This window comes from Engraulis encrasicolus, chromosome 1, assembly GCF_034702125.1.
Source record: "Engraulis encrasicolus isolate BLACKSEA-1 chromosome 1, IST_EnEncr_1.0, whole genome shotgun sequence".
Lineage (NCBI taxonomy): Eukaryota > Metazoa > Chordata > Actinopteri > Clupeiformes > Engraulidae > Engraulis > Engraulis encrasicolus.
The window spans coordinates 18,503,861-18,525,228 of record NC_085857.1 but is presented as its reverse complement, the minus strand read 5'-3'; the positions used below and the strand labels follow the sequence as shown (position 1 = coordinate 18,525,228).

At 42.1% G+C, this 21,368-nt stretch overlaps 1 protein-coding gene across 1 annotated transcript in view; it reads right to left on the bottom strand.

The window, feature by feature from the left end:
* The window catches only part of LOC134456496 (SEC14-like protein 1), a 97,304-nt gene extending 88,232 nt beyond the window's left edge, over positions 1-9,072 (bottom strand). Inside the window, exons 1-2 of the mRNA XM_063207863.1 lie at positions 8,966-9,072; positions 3,676-3,765 (exon numbers count right to left, since the gene is read on the bottom strand). Coding sequence (XP_063063933.1) covers positions 3,676-3,738 — 63 coding nt within the window. The 5' untranslated portion in view covers positions 3,739-3,765; positions 8,966-9,072. The remainder of the gene's footprint in view (positions 1-3,675; positions 3,766-8,965) is intronic.
* Positions 9,073-21,368: the final 12,296 nt, after the last annotated feature.

Genomic DNA, 21,368 nt, shown 5'->3' with positions numbered 1-21,368 from the left:
TGTCTCATCATCAATAAAGTCAAAAAGACTAAAAAAAATATCTTTACAAAAAAAATAAATAAATAAAGAAACATCGTTAACTGTCCATGAAGTGACGCCACAGCGGCCAATGGCAACTAACCCAATCCCAATCCAACCACAATTCCAGATTACGGGGGGAAAACGCCACTTATCAATAAATCGTAAGCCGATCAAAAAGGCAATCAACTAACTATTAATGAATTAATCAATAATAATAATAATCCCTAAAGAGAGTACAAAAACAACATCTTTAACTGGCTGAAGAAACCCCACAGGTTAACACAGCAACTAGCCCAATCCTGCCATTCAAACGCACAATACCAACCCACCACCTGAGGTAGACTTTATGGAAGAGTTGGGGAAAGAGGCTGCACTCTCGCCTTCTGCACACACGGGAGACATTGTAGAGTTGAGAGTACAAAATCAAACTCAATTTTCCACTTTGATTCAAACTCTGAGGGTGCTGGCCCAAATGTTCAATTCAATGTTTCAAGAAGGAGGCCGCACCTTGCATAAACAGTGTTTTTATTGCACAAACGCATTTCAGCGTGTGCCTTCACTGAATAAGGCACCACCACCCCTCCACCAGACCTCCTGAGGGCAACAAGGCGGTACCCTCTCGCCTCCTGCACACACGAGACACAGTGTACAAAAACATCTTTAACCCATGTGACTGAGGTGGTGCGCAGCCTAGGGCCCAAGTTTGTGGCGGCTGGTGCTAGAGAGGTGGGGGGAGGCGGGTGGAAGAGTTTGGGTGCATTCGAATATGCAGACTTCCGTCCTTCCTTGCTCACTTGCCCGACTGTGACCTCTACTCATGATGACGTCACCGACGACAGAAAATGAATTCAATAGCTTGCAAAAGCAAAATCTGATGTCATTTCTTCGTTTGCAATTGGGATGGTGAATGTAGAACAGTGTCCCAAAAATTGTTGTGGGTAGGCTGACAGCGGGGAAATGTTTCTACTTTCTCCACGGAGGCGGGGCGTCAACAATATGCAAGGCCACAAGCAGTAGTGGAGGACGGAAGTCTGCATATCGGAATGCACTCGCTGCATTCTTGCCTTCTACTTCCACCAGACACAATGTACAGTTGGGAGTAGGGATGGCGAAAATTTAAAACAACTCTTAATCGGCTACTGAGACTCATTAACCGGTGGTTAACCGGTAATCTTAAATTATACAACGTTCGCGGGCCTGATATGCACAGCATTTTTTTTTTGCTGCGCAGACAGGACCTGCCATGTCCAGTCACTGTTGCCAGATGGAAAATGCTGAATTATCGTACTAAAACCTCAAAATCATCGTTTTTTGGGGCTTTTTGGGAGGAAATTATTATTATAATTATTACAACCGGTTAACCGGTGGCAGAAAATTTTAACCGGGTAAAGCTGATCCGGTCGACTATTAGTTAAACGGTTACCGGTTAGCATCCCTAGTTGGGAGGAGTGCAAATAAACAAACTGTACAAAAAAAGCCCAGAGTGACCTACCCAAGTGGTGGACAGTGTGGCTTTGCTTGGTGCTAACGGGAATTGTAAGAGCTTGTAGCAGCTGGTGGGAGGCTGCCCTCTTGCATACTACTCACCCAAGAAAGACACATGGGAGCACAAAAGAAAAACATATTTAACCTGAATGACTCGAGCGGTGTGCAGTGGGGCTTGGTTAGTTGGTGGAGGAGGGGGGAATGTAAAAGCTTGTGCGACTTGCTGGTGCTTTAATTTTTAATAGCAGCAAATGCACCTTGGGGGGGGGGGTTGTCTGTACAACAGCTGTACCTGAAACACTGGGGACAGGACAGGACTACTGAGTCAGCTGACATGACTTTTTTTTCATATTCCGGGGACACACAAGCATGCGAAGTTGACCAAGCGAAGGAAACTTTGCCATTTATTCCCATGAGGGAGGTGAAGGCAAGCTGACAGGAGCGAATGAGGAGTGAATTTCACCTGCGGTGGCCAATCAAATCCACAACATACTTCTAAATGTTTCATTCTATTTGGTCAGACAGTAAATATTACTTAACTTATTAATTGGTAAATATATCTAATTTGGGAATAAACAGCATAATTGCAATGCCACAATCATACACACCAGTGTTTCCCATACATTTAGGAAACTATGGCGGCCCGCCATAGTTTAAATATGGCCGCCATAGTTTCCGAAAATGTAAAAAAAAAAAAAAAAAAAAAAAATATTATTATTTTTTTTTATACTTTTTTTTTTTTTACGATTTCCGTTTTTGTTAAAAACGATTTGAATTACGATTTACTTCGCATTTTCCTCCTGGAATAAATACATCCTATAGAGAAAACCACAAGTGCTTGAAAGACAGAGGGATCAAAAGCCTAGTCAAGTTGTTGTAGTTAACTTGGATTTGGGAGCAATAAAAAAAAATCTTCAGAGAAGGGACAATTGGGATGAGTTTACTAACACTCCCCAGGCTTTGTTTTACAGTTGGAGGAATTTTGGGAGGAATTTTGAAAAACTGGCCCTGTGACCAGCACCCCTCATGTAGAATGCGTACGCCTATGTGTGTGGGGAAAAAGGCATAGCCTACCCTCTTAGACCCTTTTTGTTTATGCGTTAACAATTTCACAATAGTCTTAAATTCTTATCTCTGGTCCTATTTTGTTTTATTGTTTTTTTCATTACGTAGACCCCTGCATGTGTATTATGTAGCCTTATTTCTCAAAATATAAATGGCTGAAATGTAGGCCTAGGCCTATAGTTTCTCCATGTGCCAATGTGCATGAATACAACTCCAAGCCCCCCCAACACCCCCCCCCCCAAAAAAAAAGCCCGCTTGAAAAGACCCCCCCCCGGACAAAAAAAAAATCCCGGCTGCCCCCATAGTTTCCAAAATTTCTGTGGGAAACACTGCACACTCTACCTTTAAGCCAGAATTAACTTATTGCACAGCATAAATATTCTTCAGCAGGAATGACAATGTGCATAACACGTGTGTGTGTGTGTGTGTGTGTGTGTGTGTGTGTGTGTGTGTGCGTGTGCGTGTGGAAAGGGTCTGAATAAAGCACCACACAAACAAGGGCAACCCTACCCGACATCCCGGGTTCAGAAAGTAAAAAAGCCCGACCACACAGTTGCTCCAGTCAATGCAAATGAACGAGCTGATCCCATTTTACCACAACCTTTCAGTCAGGTAGATGGAGCAATTAGTGAAAACACCCGTGTTAGGAGCACAGGCAACATAGAGGAATATCTGGCCAGACATTTGGCAAATCCCAGCCCTAAAGGCACTTCAGAAGTCAAACAAGGCAAATAGCACTCAGGCCACGAAAATATTCAGGATATGCAACCTTCCATTGCTCTTGGCCCCAAGCCAAAGGGAAATCTCTCCACTAACACACACACGGCAATGTGAAAGGCATCTCTCACACTGAAACACACACACACACACACACATACACACACACACACACACACACACACACACACACACACACACACACACACACACACACACACACACACATACACACACACACGAAGGCTAGGTTTCCATACCGCCATGACCACACACACGCTCACGCACGCACTGAGACGTGCACGCACACGCACACACGCACACACAGCAGTGTGAGAGGCACAAGGAGAAGGGGGGGGGGGGGAGAGTTAGTTTGGTAGTCCTTACCGCCATGACAAGCTCAAAGGGGTACTTGTAGACCCTGACGGGGGACTGGTATTTCTGCACCATGGTGCCACCTCCACTGGTGCCGTCTACCTGCAGGGGCAGAGAGAGAGAGAGAGAGAGAGAGAGAGAGAGAGAGAGAGAGAGAGAGAGAGAGAGAGAGAGAGATATTAAAAGACAGAAATATGCAATGCAAAAGGTACCAGGTTTTAATACCCTGGGCAAAGACACACGCACACAACTAGCGCGCGCACACACACACACAGACAGACAGACACAGAGTAATTTACCTCGAGGAATTGCATAACAGCTGACTGCATTCATTTCCATGCATGCCATACCATGACTCGAGCAACACAGCCTCACCAGTGAGTTAACTTTTACAGCCCAGGCAGGCAGGCCGGGAGCAGTGGCAGCTGCCTGCCAAGCCCAGCACAGCACAGCCCAGCGCACCACAGAGAGAACTCTGATGGGGAGGACGAGTCGGATGGGGAAGGATTCGAAATAGCCCATGCCTGTAGATTTATACATTCATGTATTGTAATACAGTCAGAGACAGAGAAAAAACCTGAAGATTTGGGATTCAGTGTAGGCTGCACAGAGAGAGCTTTGATGAGGACAGTTAATCGAGTGGGAGAAGGATTTGAAATAGTTTGACTATATACGGTCATTGAAAATAGCCTGCCCTAGGCCCTATCAGCTTACCTTGGGCCCTGAGGTAGGAATTGGGAAGAATCTTTTTCCCTCCCTCACTGGTATCTGAGACTACATCAAAGGGCAGTGTCCAAAACTTTCTGTCATTCACTCACTACATAGGAGGCGGGGTTCATTGCTTTGTTGCGGTGCACTATGGAGGGTATACGTGAACATTTTTAGATGCAACACCCTAATATTATATTACTACTATTACAAATGTAAGTTATTAGTAAATTAGTAATATACCCTGGTCCTGAGGCTAGGAAGCCTTGTTCTCTCCTTCGAGCCTGAGACCTTCGTATAAGTCGTGTCCAAACTGTTACATAACTACATAGCCAGGGCATGGGTTGACTTGCTTCCTACAAAGTGCACTATAAAGGGTAGGGCTGCACAATTAATCGAAAATAATAAAAAATCGTGATACATTTGTGTAATCGGAGTCGAAATTTTAATCGTGATTTAATCATGGCAATGGTGACCTACCCTTGAGAGCGTCCTTGAAGACAGAACATACTGACAGGCTGGTGTTTCTGGCCAGAAATCTGTCCACCTAAGTTTCATACTATTGCCTTTACATAAATTATGACAATTCATTTTATTTTTCTCATCCCATATATAATTCATTCTTGGTTATATTTCATCTTGTTATAATTTTCAAAAAAATCTGCAAAAAAATCTATAGTCGTGATTAATAATCATGATTACGATTTTTACCAAAATTATCGTGATTATGATTTTCTCCATAATCGTGCAGCCCTAATAAAGGGTACTTTTTTCAGGTTCAACACTATACGCTGGGCCTGAGGCTAGGAAGTCTCTTTATCTTCCTGTTGGAGCTTGACATTCATCATATGGGCCGGGTCCTAAATGCTCACTTATTCCCTTTAAAAAAAATATATCGTCCTATGTGGGGAAGAAAACGGGCCCGATTATGGGCCAGAGGCATCTCAGCAAAGTGTGTACTACGCCCACGCACTACGAAGGGAATGAAAGGGTACACCTCGTACTAGGGATGTAAATAAAATCGAAATATATTGATGTATCGTAAGTATCGGCCGGCGATTTAATCGAATCGAATCGCATCGTATCGTGGGGCATTCTTAAGAATCGAATCGCTGGCCCCTGTGCAATGCCCTAGCTCCATAACACAATAGTAATGGAAAAGTAATTGGGAAAAAATCGAATCGAACCAAACCGCATCGTATCGTGGGGAATTCTTAAGTATCGGAAAAAAATCAAATCCCTGATTTAAGGAATCGACACCGTATCGTAATGAAGGCTGTGATTTACACCCCTACCTCGTACCCTACCTAGTGCGTCCTGCATCCTACTGGGTATGCATGTAGTGCAGTCAGGGCCTGAATTCCAAACTGTTCACTTCTGTTCACTCTACAGAGTACCATATAGGGAGCAAAAACATGCAGATGACATGGCCTCGCTAGAGTCTTGCAGCAGACTCAGTCAGCACAGCAGCCTCGGTCATGGATTGGATATGAAATGTTCATCCCTGTCCCAAATAGAGCACAGCGTGTAGGGATCAAATCGTGCAAGTAAATGGGCCTCGCTCGCTAGAGTCCGTAGCAACAGCGAGCTCACTTGCACGATTTAGATCAGCGTTTCCCAATCCAAACCTTTTAAGTCTTGTGTTGTTGCATACCCCTAAAGCCTTTTTATCGTACCAAAAATAGAGGGTTGCTAAGACACGTGACCAAATGGGTCGGCAACGCCATTGCCCCCATCATGGGCACATCAAATTCTAGCGACTGTCAGATAGTAGCCTGGGTCCGCCAATCCTAGTCATGTAAACAAAGAAAAACAGACCTAAGGTGAGGGCAATGACGTCACATTGGCAATCTCTATACCGCCTCAGACATGCCCTATATCTCTTCCTCTATCCTCATGTGACTGCTTCATTCATTTGTAAACATTTCCCACGTACCCTGTGAAGTGTGCCCAAGTATGTGGAGTACACGTACCCCTGCCTGGGAACCACTTTAGATGACGCGCGACATAAGAAAGGGACAGTGGTTAACATTAGAGATTCATTCCGCTGCAGAATCTTTACGCCCCATTCACCTGGATCGTTTTCTTCCTTTCACGACACGCAACATAGAAAAGGAGTCAAGCGAATATTTTAGATTCATTCTAAAAACTCGCTAGCTGCCGATCCTGGTGGGGCTCATTCACTTGCATCCTTTGACACACACTCACACACGGGCGTCTAATGCCTCTGCTTAGGCTGTCCATCAAGACCCATTCACTTGCTCTGTAAGCTGCATTGGCCTGGCAGCATGCCTAGTGCTTTAGCACCAAGAGTGAACGGCTGGAGAGAGAGAGAGAGAGAGAGAGAGAGAGAGAGAGAGAGAGAGAGAGAGAGAGAGAGAGAGAGAGAGAGAGAAAGAAAAAAAGAAAGAAAGAAAGAAATAAAGAAAGAAAGAAAAGAAAGAAAGAAAAAAGAAAGAAAGAAAAGAAAGAAAGAAGAAAGAAAGAAAGAAAAAAAAAGAAAGAAAAAAGAAAGAAAAAAGAAAGAAAGAAAGAAAGAAAGAAAGAAAGAAAGAAAGAAAGAAGAGAAAAGAAAGAAAAAGAAAGAAAGAAGAGAAAGAAAGAGAGAGAGAGAGAGAGAGAGAGAGAGAGAGAGAGAGAGAGAGAGAGAGAGAGAGAGAGAGAGAGAGAGAGAAGCTCCAGGAACTGGCCGGCCTACTGAGCTGTGGGTGGGAGAGGAGGAGAGAGGGTGCCAGTCAGAGAGCCAGTCTCATTGATAAACACTGAGCTCTGATTTAATCAATGGAAACAGAGGTGGAGAACTCAACCATTCAAGGTAGCGCTGATATGGACAACAATTTCAAACACACAGGATTTGGACATATAAGTACCTGGCTTTGAAGTGAAAGTACTGCATTTGGCGGAATTTTATAAATAAGTATACCAATAAACACACGTTCATTTGCTGGCTCTTAAATGGTGCACTTGAGCACTTCAGCGTTTATGTCTCAGTGTGCAGCATGGAGTATTAATTACGCACTGAAATAGTGCCCGAAGTGCACAAGTGCATCTGAGACACAGCTATTTACATGGGAGGCAAATAACATTTCATTTGCTGAACGATGAAAAGTTGGAACTTCTACAGCTGTGGCAAAATCAGACGTCAGATGATTGGCCTGCTGCTTTGTTTTGAATTGGTTGTCATTTAGGAGCTGGCATTGCGTTAGATGAATGGCATGGCTTCAACAACATGCCTTTTGTCATCTGTGTTGTTTGCTTGCATTTCAAATTACACTTCTTTCAGGCATAATGGAACAGTGGACTCGCACGGAAGGGGGGGGGGGTCTCATAACTGCCACTATAGTAAATAAGGTGAGGGATTTCTAATAACTAGGTACATACAGTATTTATACAAATGATCCAAAGCAAGCTGCTTAGTCAATACTCTAAAAAAGCACAACCTAAACACATACTACTAGAGCTAATAAAGACTAAATCTACACAGAAATGAAAGGTATTTACCACCATGGCTGGTATTGGCTTTGTAAGACCTGATTTAAACAGACAAATGCTTCCATTATTCATAGGTAAAGAAGGCAACGTGGTGGCACTAAAACCAAGCGACACATTTCAGACATTATGTACACACATCTGCTGTCAGGAACGTCGGTGTTCAGGCTGCAATAATAGAACAAAACATACACAGCTTTATCGGGAAGTCTGCAGAGCCTGATTTGTGAATTAACTAACTTAAATGTTCTGTTATCAGAGTTAGACAGTCTCAACAAGAAAACTAGATAAGGCAAATCAGAACCATGGATGACTGCGTTGCTTATTTGCCGTCATTGTAATAACAGCTCTCATCAAGTAATGGGAAAAGAAAATTGCATTCCAAACAAAAACAGCCAACGTTACAAAGTCAGTCTTGGGATACAGTCGGTGTGGGGGGCACGCTGTTGACTTTGTTGATAAGCAAACCGGACAACTGTTACATTCCTTTCATTTTCTACAATGCCATCATTTGTATCGCAGCATGTGTCAGAGCTGCCTTGAATGCATGTGTCCGCATGGAATTATGCAATTATCGATACAAACATCAGAGGGACAACAGAACAATAATAACGCTAGCACTGTGCCCTTTTCACATATGGTCAGTAAGAAGTGATACGGGTAATTGTCCGTTTCAAAGCAACGTTTGTTGATGAAAGATTATGTTGGGGGAAAAAAAGGAGTACAAATATTAGCAAGCTAGCAGGTTTGAACCGAGATCAATATTGAGACACTTTGTACACATATGTGCTTTACACTGTTTTTCAAGGAATAAGACACCAACTCACCAATCTATAGGACGAATGGGAGTTGCTTCACGTTTGCACACCAAAACAGCAGACCCAAAATGCTAAATAGTAACGCTTTAAGGAACCAATTTAAAAAGCATCCCTAAGCTAAGTTAGCTGTCTGAGAAGGGGAAACCGGTTTGCTTTACTACTAACTTAGCCAGCTAGCGTCGTTAGCTACCTCGTTGTTTCAGTGACAGCCATCACACGCCACAGTACTACTACAGTCTCATCTTTTATTAAAAAACAACACACCATAAACAGAAAGACCAACTTACAGACTTCTATCGAGGACCTCAGTAAGGGATGTGTTGTGGACCGCCACTGATGAGAAGGAGGCTGTGTCGCTGATTAAAGCAATTCAGCCTCCCGTTGACAAATTGCTTCACTCCGCCCCCTTCTACTCTTCCGCACTCTGCACAGATGGAGCGACGGTCCGAATACTCTGCTGCCCTCTGGCGGATGTTTAGAAACAGTGGTGTAGTCTACTTTTTTATGGTGGGTATACTGTATATTTGAGCATTTTTTGAAGTTGGTATACTGTATATATTTGTGCTATTCAAAACAATGGATCAATCAATTTTAAGTGGGTATACTGAAATCCCTGAAATTTACAAGTGGGTATACTCCGTATACCAGCGTTCTACGTAGACTACGCCACTGTTTAGAAACATCTGTTTTCTGGTTAGTTTGGGCCCAGAGAATGTTTTCATTATTACATGAAAAGAGGCCAACATAACACAACCATCGGTAAACACAAGCTCCAATATCAGCTGTTTATTTCGTTGTTGGATTTAATATAAACAGTGAGTGTCATGTTTATCCTGGAGTTAAGTTGTTCAAATCTGTAGTGGAGTGCATTATCATAATTTATGTAATAGCTTGACATTCCATGTGTGGGTGCAAAATGCCTTGGCGCTCGCCTATGTTGGCCTAATCATGCATACATTAGCCTACAGCACACACACTAGACGTTTGAACCACGATAATTGAGCTAAGCAGACTATTCTGCTGATCAAGCTATCATTAGGTCATGTCCAGTTGATTGCAACTTAAAGGTGCAGTAGGCAAATTTAGAATGTGATGTAGGCCTAGTAATGAAAATGTATTTACTAAGTAGCCTAGGCTAAAATGACTGGAAATTCAAAATGGCAGACATGAAGAAGATCCACCTCTTTATGCATGAAAAAGGTTAAAAGTGTAAAGATTCAAAATGTAGAAGTCACAATGACATTCCGCACAAATTGATGGTGGTGGGAAATTTTCAGAAAATGGGTAACATTTGTGAATGGGCACCATCAATTCTGGAGAAGAAAAAGAAACTAGAAAAAATTGCACTGAAGTCAGACTCTTATCTCTGCAATCCCCAACACAGAACATTTGCCGGACACACAAGACAAGTCCACAAAGTAATCTTCACACAGACACAGATTAACACCAAACATCCACCAATTGATGTAACACAGACACAGAATAACACCAAACATCCACCAATTTAAGTAACACAGAAAAAAAGTGCTTTGACCAACAAGTAGAAAGGTTTCTGAGTAGGCAACCACTTACCAATAGTTGTGTGAAATGTATACAATGCTGTTGCCTCTCAAATACAACCGACCAGTGGCACTCACTCCCATCATTATGAAGTGTTTTGAAAAACTGGTTCTGGCTCACATCACCTCCTGTCTCTCACCTGGGTTTGACCCCCATCAGTTTGCCTACCGGGCTGGCAGTTCCACAGACGACGCCATCATAACAGCCCTTCATGCTGCTCTGTCCCATCTAGAGCAGCAGGGGAGCTATGCCAGGCTGCTCTTTGTGGATTTTAGCTCTGCATTCAACACTATCCTCCCCAACAGACTGGTGACCAAGTTATTGGACCTGGGGCTGTCACACTCCATCTGTCGGTGGATCCTGGACTTTCTGACAGGCCGCTCCCAGAGGGTAAGAGCTGGCTCCCACCTGTCCTCAGTCATAAACACCAGCACAGGCTCCCCCCAAGGTTGTGTGCTAAGCCCACTCCTGTACACCCTATACACTCACGACTGCACCCCCTCTCACTCCAGCAATAGTATCATCAAGTTTGCTGATGACACCACCATCGTAGGTCTCATCTCCAAGGGAGATGAAACTGCATACCGGGAAGAGGTGCAGCGTCTATCGGTCTGGTGCAAGGAGAACAACCTGTTCCTAAACATCACAAAAACAAAGGAGTTGATAGTGGACTACAGGAGGACAAAGGCTAACATTCAACCGCTGGTCATTGATGGGGCCTGTGTGGAGAGGGTCTCTGATTTCCGCTTCCTGGGCGTGCATCTGAGCGACGACCTTACTTGGAACACTAACACCACTGCCACCATCAAGAAGGCACAACAGAGACTGTACTTCCTTAGGGTCTTACGGGCTAACCATCTACCCCAAAGTCTACTGGTGGCCTTCTACCGGAGCTCCATAGAGAGCATCCTAACATAGGGTAGATTCAGGTTGAGTGGGACATCAGGTTGAGTGGGACACTTAAGGTTATTGGTCAAATAAAGGGTTAATTTTTTTTGCCCAATCACAGATATTGTTACTGGATTATTGCTGAATGTCTAGTGGACAAGAAACAATGATTTGATTGGTCTGACATCACAAAGATGATCCTTTTTTTTGTATTTCAAGTTGTGTCACCTCTTGAACCTGACAGAATTCACACCGTGCAAGTGATTGGGTATTTCTGCACCCTAAGGGTTATAACTCTGTCCTTTATGGGGTAAGAATATATATTTTAGCTTTTAATGGATCATAATGTGAGTGTTATTATAAATCACCATCATTTAAAATGAAACATTATTAATTTTTTATGAAAATTGCACTTTAAACACTGTCCCACTCAATCTGAAAATGTTAGGTTGAGTGGGACAGGGCGTTTCAGGTTGAGTGGGACAGTGCTTTTTATTCATGTTAATATGTCTAATTCAGAAATTTCTTCCATTTTTTTTCTTAATATTGTATTAATCAATATTTTCAATCAATATATATCAATATCAATATCAAAATTCCTTGTAATTTATTGTTGTCTGCAAAACAAACCTGGGCCTATGCAGTCACCCTCCACAGCCAGACATGTATACCATGAACCCCCCAAATCTCAGGTTTGTACAAAATTACTGCCATCCTGAGCATTTGAAACCGCCAAAATGTAATTACTAAATGTATCTCTTATGAATTGATGGCAAACCAGATAAGATTTTGCTCACAAAATGCTGTTTTGTTTAGAAAATTCACACGTTGAAAAGTTGCGCAACTGCAATTGCACAAACCATAGGTCAGCCATCTTGAAAAGTGGACCATCTTGAAAGTGTTTAACTCCAAAATTTAACCACTTTATTTACATGTTATACTGTGATAGCACACCAAGTTTGGTGCAAATATGTGCCCCACTTCAAAAGTTATAGTGGTAAAATGAAATATCTGCTGCAGTGGTGGATATGGGGTGGATGTGCCGACAGTGTGCATGGTGGTGGTGGCGGATAGGCCTTAACCATAATATCCATGAGTCTCCAAATGTATGATTTTTGTATTACTTGGTGACAATACATTCTGATAAATGTTTTCATATGCTTTAAAACAAAATTTTCAATTGCCCCTATATGTCAAATTTGATCACAAAATATTGTCCCACTCAACCTGACAAAGTGTCCCACTCAACCTGAAAGATTCGATTTTGTTAAGGGGCTGTCAGCTGGTCTTCAAGGGGTAAAAAAGTGTTTTATTAGTTAATTAACTGAAATAATTTCCTCTTTAATTTATTCACAGCAACCTATTTAATGATAATATAGAGGCATTCGAAACATTCTGATGAATTTAGATGGTTTAAACAGCATGTTATTAAAAAGTGTCCCACTCTACCTGAATCTACCCTACTGTTTATGTGTGTGGTATTCCAGCTGCACAGCAGCGGACAGAAGAGCTCTTCAGAGAGTGGTCAACACAGCTCAGAAGATCACCAGCTGTCCCCTGCCCTCTTTAGAGGAGTTGTTCTCCTGTCGCTGTCTAAAGAAAGCCAAGCAAATCATCAGAGACCCCTACCATACTGGACATAAACTGTTTGAGCTGCTGCCATCAGGCAGGCGTTACAGGGCTCTGGGTACAAAAACAAACAGGCTAAAAGACAGTTTTTATCCAAAAGCAATCTACACACTTAATTTTGCACAGCTGACTTTTTAAAATCTGAATTATTTTTATACAGTATATATATAGGTTTCTTTGTTGATTTTTAAGCACCGTGAGCATCTGCACTTTACCAATTTCGTTGTACCTGTACAATGACAATAAAGACATTCATTCATTCATATTCATTCATTCAAATCTGCAGTTCATGAAACACTTGAGGTTTCCCACCGGACATCCGACATCTGCAACATGTCACAGCACTGAATCTGCTGACATTTGGAGTGGGCTGTGGTTTCACACACAGGGAAACAGACAGGGGGGTACAGGGGTTGGCAAAGGGGACAGTTGTCCCAGCCAGGCCCAGGGAATTATATGGGTCCAGAATAGGGTCCCCATTACATTGGGGGATGGGGGGGCTTCAGATTACTTTGTCCCAGGCCTGGCCGAATCTGTCAACAGCACTGCACACACACATAGGCTGTATGCTGAGCCGCTTACAGGCACAGTTGAATAGTTGATTACATCTCTCTGGTCTGGAAGTCTCTGTTTTACATCAAGGACAGCAGAGGACAGTTCAGCAAGCTCTATGGTTACTGGCCATTCCTGAAGCTTTGCAATGTACGTATGGTAGGAATAACACCTGGTCTGATAGTCATTATGTTGCTCTCTCCATTCACTAAGTCAGACACTCGGGCATTTTCTCATGATTTTCACCAGAATCAGGCACACACCATACTCATTTTGGGGGAGAGTAAATGAGAATCATCATTGAACTGCGTAGGTGGGTTTCTTATTTGAATGCAATTGGAACAGTGCTATGTTAAACTGTGAAGTGGCAATGAATGAAGATAAATTGTCGGGTCATGGTAAGAAGCAATATCTGTGAAAAATGGACTTGATTGGCATTGAAAAAATACCCTACAAAATCAATGTACTACATTAAGGATGCACATTTTTGATGAATTGATTGTTAGTTGACCTTATTGATCGACTTACGATTAATTGATAAGCAACAAGTCTCAATGTTTCCAAAATAAAAAAAGTAAAACCTAAAAATATATATTAATTAGATAAAATGCTAAATTAAAATTAATTTATATTTATATTTTTCAATCCAAAAGGTGATTGAAATGTTCCTTATCTTTACACCCTTCTTCACAAACAATTACTCATGCCCATTTCACCTGCGTCTCTAGCCAGTTGAGTTGGCGAGAATTGCAATTTGCCTAATTGCATTTGCTCAGTTAACATTTTAATCAATTGTGAAAACCCAAAAGCCCAACTGGGGAACTCCAACTCCCATTGTCATTGTGACACAGCACTCCACAGCACACAAGTGAACACTGCACACAACAAGATTGCATGTATGCCTCACCCCTGCAAGGGGGCAGCCCCTAATGCGCCCAAAAGGGAGCAGTGCAGCGGGACGGTACCATGCTCAGGGTACCTCAGTCATGGAGGAGGATGGGGGAGAGCACTGGTTAATTACCCCCCAACAACAACCTGGCGGGTCGGGAGTTGAACCGGCAACTTTTGGGCAACAAGTCTGACGCCCTAACCGCTTACCCATGACTGCACAGTAAATTATTAATTGTATAATGAATAATTAATCGTTAAATGATTAATTGGTGACACCCCTAGTATGTATCAGCTTTGACATTTCATGTGAAGGGAAAGAGCAGTACCACAGATGACCACGAGAGGTCTGGTGTAGTTTGCTTAGTTACTGTTGAATCAAATTACTTTGAAGGTGAAAAAGTGGATCTCACTCGGGTTCTTCTTTTCTATTTTGTATTTACATAGCAGCAGAAGTGTAGACAAACGTTTCGGCTGTTGCCTTCGTCAGTGTCTCCCAAATTACTTTAAAACCTGTCCATCCTGGCCCATCTGCCTCAAAGTTCAATGCGCTGTGCATTCAAAGGATGCTCTTGTGCATACCTCAGTTATAACAAGTGGTCCTTTGAATTATTAATGCCTTTCTACCAGCTCTGACCAGTATGGCCTTTCTCCTCTGGCAACAACAAGCTATTTTCACCCACAAAAGTGCTGCTCACTGAATATTATGTAGGCCTATGTAATTGTTTAATTGATTTGTTTTACTCGATTTATTTTAATGCAACTGAAATTTTAATTTTGTAACTCGTGCTGCTGCCACTTGGCCAGGACGCCCTTGTAAAAGTAGCAAAAAATATAAAATAAAAATAACAAATAAAAAGTTATTTTTTGACCATTCTCTGTAAACCCTCGAGATGGCCGTGCATGAATAACTTGGTAGATAAGCAGTCTGAAATACTCAGACCAGACCCTGAGTGCGTCTTAATATGTGACCTTGCCTCCTCCACTTAGGCTTGTCTCCTCGTCCAGCCTCCTGGCCCCTCCTCCGTGGAGAAAACGATAAAGACTCTACAATTGAGCTTTTGCAAGATATTGAAATATAATGCTGTTGTCAGTGATGTCATCATGACGAGAAGCAAGTGGAGGAGGAAAGTGGAGAAGGCAAGGTCGCATATTAAGACGTACTCCTTCTGGTGTCAACAGCCATACCGCGATGCCACTGTGCAATGTTTTTAGCCGTTTCTTTCCAGATTTCATGCTGCATATTCATAACTAAGTGTTACCTATTTCACAATTAGGTACCACCACCATGTACTATTCATTATGGGAAAATTGCACTTTCATTCATGAAAAGGGGGGTCGATCTCCAGGTTTCATGAGCAGCATAGTTGCAATAGCCCACCTTCTCTGGCCACCATCCTGCACGATGCACTTCACCTTCACTTCACACACCTTTCTTCCACATTCTCTGACGCTTGTTTTGAACTGTACCACATAGCCTAAATCTTGACCATGTCTATGCCTAAATGCAATGAACTGCCTCCACATGATTGGTTAGAAATTTGCGTCACTGACCAGTGGAGCAGAAATGCCTTATTAAGTGGGCGGTTAATGCAAGTTGTCATTCCATAGCCTATATCTGAAAGATACAGATAATGAATAACAATTAAATTCACTTGAACATGGATACAGTGCTCAATTTTGGCATTGGAAGCCACACCAGCTGATGAATGCATCCAACGTGTACAGTACTTTTGAGTGACTCATTTATTGGATAGACTGAGACTGACTTAGAGCACAACACATGGTCCAAAATGTGAATGTGTGACACAAATCACACACACAAACACAAAAAGCAGTTAGCTCATCCATGGATGTGAACTAGAGCATGACACGGGAGTGTATTTTCACTCCCAGAAAAAAAATCCCATCCCGTCCCGGAGTAAAAGAAACAAATCCCATCCCGTCCCGAAAAGAATGTCTCCCAATCCTGCCCACTCCCACTCAAAATCAATCCCACTCCCGTTTCATAGGCTTTTTTAATGAAAAAATAAGCAAGCATTCCCGCTCTTTTTCATTTTTATTCCCGCTCCTGCCCGCTCCCATTCATTTTTATTCCCGCTCCTGCCCGCTCCCATTCATCTTTAAAATTTGTACTCCCATCCCGCGGGAATCCCGCAAGACACGCGGGACCCACGGGAATTCCTGAAAAATGTCATCCTCTAATGTGAACTGAAGAATAAGTCACCTATTAATAAAGGCCTCCATTGGGGCCAGAGAAGGGATTCTGATTTTAGCACATTGTGTTAAAAGGTACACTAAGTAAGATTTTTAGTTGATCGTTTCCAGAATTCATGCTGCTCATTCATTAATGTTACCTTTTTCATGAATAGTTACCATCAAATTGTAAGTATTCATTATGACTGGAAAAATTGCACTTTTCATACATGAAGAGATGGATTTTCTCCATGATACGCCATTTTAAATTTCCAGAAATAGCCATTTTTAGCTGCAAAAATGACTGTACTTGGGCCATACTAGAAAATAGTTTATCACTCCGAAATCTTTCATGAAAAGATCAAATTTGGCAATAGGCAACCCAGTTACAATGAGCAGCATGGTTGCAGTACCTTTTTTGACCATTTCCTGCACAGTGTAACCTACCTTTAAAACACCAACACGTGCGTGTGTGGCGATAGGAAAAAGGCCCTATGCACCACAGCAGAAGGCATGTTTTGACACTGCAACTCAATGTTTAGGAGACCCAGCCTTCTCACTCATGTGATAGAGCAATATTTTAATAAGGACTGCATTACAGAAACCTCCTAACTTGAGAGTATTGTTTTAGCAACAATACTTATTTATGAAAACGCTATTGAAGATCATGGATGTTGAGACTGCTTTTATTTGCATCTGTGACCCTAATATGAAAAAAATAAAAACCTGAACATTTGGCCCAAGATAGAAAATCAAACAGCCCCTCGAGAATATATTTTTATATTTTCTCAAACCATTACTTGAAATTGTGTAAGTGAACAAGAAAACACACAAATGAATATCATGGAAAATGTCTATCAATTAGTTAAATTTATTTTGAAAAACGCATACATAACACTAATGCAACTTCTTCCACAACAACAATCCATTGCACAACAGTGCTTACCATATATGGTAAACTGAGTGAATCAGTTAATCAATCAATCAATCTTGGCCTGTGAAAGAAAGAACTCCTCCTATGGATAGTAAGTCAGTCAGGGATAGTGTCTTCACCAAGATACAAGTAGGACTGTTGGGACTCACACATGCCTGTAGGAGGGAGAGACAAACACATTATTACTGATAGCCTGATGCAGTGACACAGAAGCCAGTAATGATGTACATTTGAATAAATGACACATGGTGATAGGGCAACATTTGTCTGCAGTATCATACATGAGCATCAAACAGCTGTATACATGCTCACACCTGCAACTGCCAAGGACAGCCTTCTTGCTGCCCCTGTTATAGTCTAGGTCTAACTGGGCAAGTTCCAGTATACTGCCACAACACTGCAACTTTTGCCCCAGACCACAATTTAAAAATACATTTGTTATTCACACAAAGATCAGCTTATTAAACTCTGAGATGTGTTGAGCACTGACTTACCAAGGGCATCCCAACAGGAACGGGGAGACAGGTCTTCAGAGCATTCACAGGTGCAAGCTAAATCTGGCCAACAATGCAAGTGCCAGAACAGTGCGTATCTAGAGCTCTAGCCTGATTATCATCGACTTTCAAATCTCTTCGCTGAAGGTGTTGGGTCACTAGGAGGGCACAGCCCGGCTAGTGCATATCTACATTGTGCCGACTGTACAATGTCACCTCTATCAACATATCCAATCCGACAAGTACACAACGGCCTTAAACTCGATTGCCAACATGTTTAAACTTTTAAAACAGAAATAAGACGGGGAAACTCGGCTATACCCACCTGGTTAAAATGAAAAGCCCACGTTACCCACCCCACCTAACAACAAGCTAGTCAACCAAACTGCCGACAACCACGGTAGTAGGCCTAACTAAAAAACGAACAGTCAGTTTGCCAATGGACTTCCTCAAAACACATGAAAGATAAACAGCTAGATCCTGTTTAGATAACACGAAATAAGCCGTTCCTTCTTTTACTTGCCAAGACAGTTTATCTAGCATTAGCAACTCACTACCACGCCGTACCACGAAGCCAACCAAACTGGAACATGAAAAAGTTACAACTCAGACGAACTGCATGTCGACTCAAGCTAGTAAAGATTTCAAGTAGCAGAAATTGAACAATCTCCCGGTAAGTAATTAACAAAAAGGCTGCTCCATTATAACGGTGAGACGTCCTTTCCTCCATACAACTTCAAGGCAAGGTCGGTAAGTGCACAACTTCCGTACGTGCCACAGCTGTGCAAAATTTAAACAAAGGTCAACCAATCCGATGTCGAAGATAAGGTCACATGGAACAAGTGGCGCACTGGGTAATGTAGTTGTTATCGGCATATGGCGCGAGAGAGAGAGAGAGAGAGAGAGAGAGAGAGAGAGAGAGAGAGAGAGAGAGAGAGAGAGAGAGAGAGAGAGAGAGAGAGAGAGAGAACGCGCTCCTATGCAGTGTTAACGTAGCGATTTCACCTCTCTCTCTTTTTTTAGGCTACTGTAACCATGGACTTAACACGGGTGCATGGGTTCTGTAGGCCTAATGTTGTCAGACACTGTTATATTTTTTTTCTGGCTCATGCGCGCACTATTTGTTGTCATTTAGAATCAGAAACTTCAAAGTGTCGGCAGACAGCTTTCTCTAATTGTTGCTGGTGCTTCGCATGTAATTTGAATAGTCCTAGGCTACTTTTTTGTAGGCTATTTCTATGTAACAAAAACTGAAATAAATAAATAAATGAATAGATGAATGAATAAAGGAATACATCCCATATGAAAAAGTCTTATTAAAAACGCATATGGATTATATCTGTTCCATAAGAATATTATAAGGGTCATACAAGGCACAAACCCACATAGGCCTATACAAATCTAACTATTTTTTTATTCATTTTCAGTAATATATGCCATACACGATTTATGTTACTATGGGCTTATATATTTCGTATAAGTAAAAAGATTGGAAAATAGTGCTGTTTTTGGATGAATGCCAATCAGATGTGTGCTGTATTTGTGCCATGTTGTTGTATATGTTACAGTAGGCCCTATGTGTATGCCATATTTAAAGGTGCACCATGCAATATTTGTTGTAGCTTATTTCCAGCTAGGGTGACCACCTGCTAATAAGTCCAAGGGGGGACAAGGGGTATGCTTCGGAGGGACAATGTGGGACAGACACCCCCCCACACACACACACACACACACACACACACACACACACACACACACACATTTGTCTTTAGGCAATATAGGCCTATATATAATCAAAGTGACAGTCAAGAAAGACAAATAAAAAATCATGAGTGAAGTTCTTCGTCAGGTTGTTTTTTTTCCGGGAAGCTTATTTAGACTGTCTAGGCCTGTGTTATATACAAATATTACATTTAAAGTCTCATGCTTCATATGACAAATGTGCAGAATTCATATAAATATTGGTGTCAGAAACTGTTTAAGAAATGTACAAATTAAATCAGGTTTGCATATAATTAAATGTATAAACTTTATAAAATTTATATACGAATATTACATTTCAAGTTGTAAACTTCATATAAACTTAATATAGGAAGTCTGTAAAATCCAACTACGGAACATGTACGGAACATACGTGTGATGGAGTGACCATCACTAGGGTTGTGGGTGTGTTCTGACTAACATGCCAAGGCCTGGCTCTTTGGTGTAGCGGTCAGAGCCCCGGTTTACTACCCCAGAAGGTCTGGGTTCAAGTCCCAGCTGGGCAACTCTACTCCCCTTCGCTATGAATGGTGTCAGAAGTGGGGTGGTACCTTGAGGCCATCGGAAGCGTACCCATGGTGTGTGAGCCGTAATTCCATGTGAGGGACCCCCAGGATTGGTTACCCCCGTGTGAGGGACCTCAGTGATAGGTGAAGCATTGATGATGGGGCACATTGGATGGGAGAAGCATGATGGGCAGTTGCGTGAGGGACACCATGAGTGTGTAAAGCGCACGCAGGGCCGGTTCTGGCTTATTTGGTGCCCTAGGCGAGTTTGAGTTCTGGCGCCCCCCCCCCCCGGCCTTACCTTTGAAAGAAAAAAAAAACCTCTTTCTTATACCTTACAGAACACAAGAGTAATATCCGTAGTAAGCTTAACTAAATAGCATCAAGAACAATATCCGTTTTTCATCAAATGGATTTGTGGTTCTTTTTGACAGGCGACCAACACATCAGATTGAGTCGCATGAAAATAGCTTCACTGTGTGGTGTGTTGGATGTGATGGTGGTGGGGCCCCCAACCCCAGATGAGAGGGGGGTTATCAATGTGTTTGAATTGTAACGTGAAATTGAAATGCCAGGAGAGTGATACAGGCCTACATTTGCATGTAAAATGCATGTGTAGACAATAAGCCTACCAAGGAGGTCTGCCTTGATCTACACTACCTACAGCATCACAAAGCATGGCAGCATAACAATTTTAATAAGCTACACATTTGTGCTGTCTTCCAAACCAATTTCATTTCTGGACTGGAAATAGTGGTAGGCCTACATTTGTGAGTAGGAGAATGAGAAGGGGGCTATCTATGTGTTTGAACTGGAGGGACAGGGTGAGAGAAAGGGAGAAGAGCTGTCACGCTATTGAATTTCATAATATACAAAATATAGTAAATAGCCTCACTTGTCTGCAATACTACATCACTCAGCCTCACTTGTCTGCTGTGCATGGTTCTGTTACATGATTAATGTAGGCTATGTCATTCTGGTCTGGAAATTAATGTTTTTTTAAGCTTACAACAAGCAGGTAATTCAAACATTGCACCAGTCTTACTTTACATTGCTTGTCAACCTAAGCAAGTATTATGATATCAGGTGGGTGTTAGTGAGTAGGCTACTAACAGCTACTTTACTGGATTTCATTGCTTGGCATACTTGGCTAATGTTAGCATGCTAACTAGCGATTTCTCTGATCAAAAACAAAGCTCTTTTTCTCTCTAATTCCAAATAGTAACCTCATAACTGTTAGGCTTTCCATAATCACAAACGATTGCTGATTAAATCACATAGT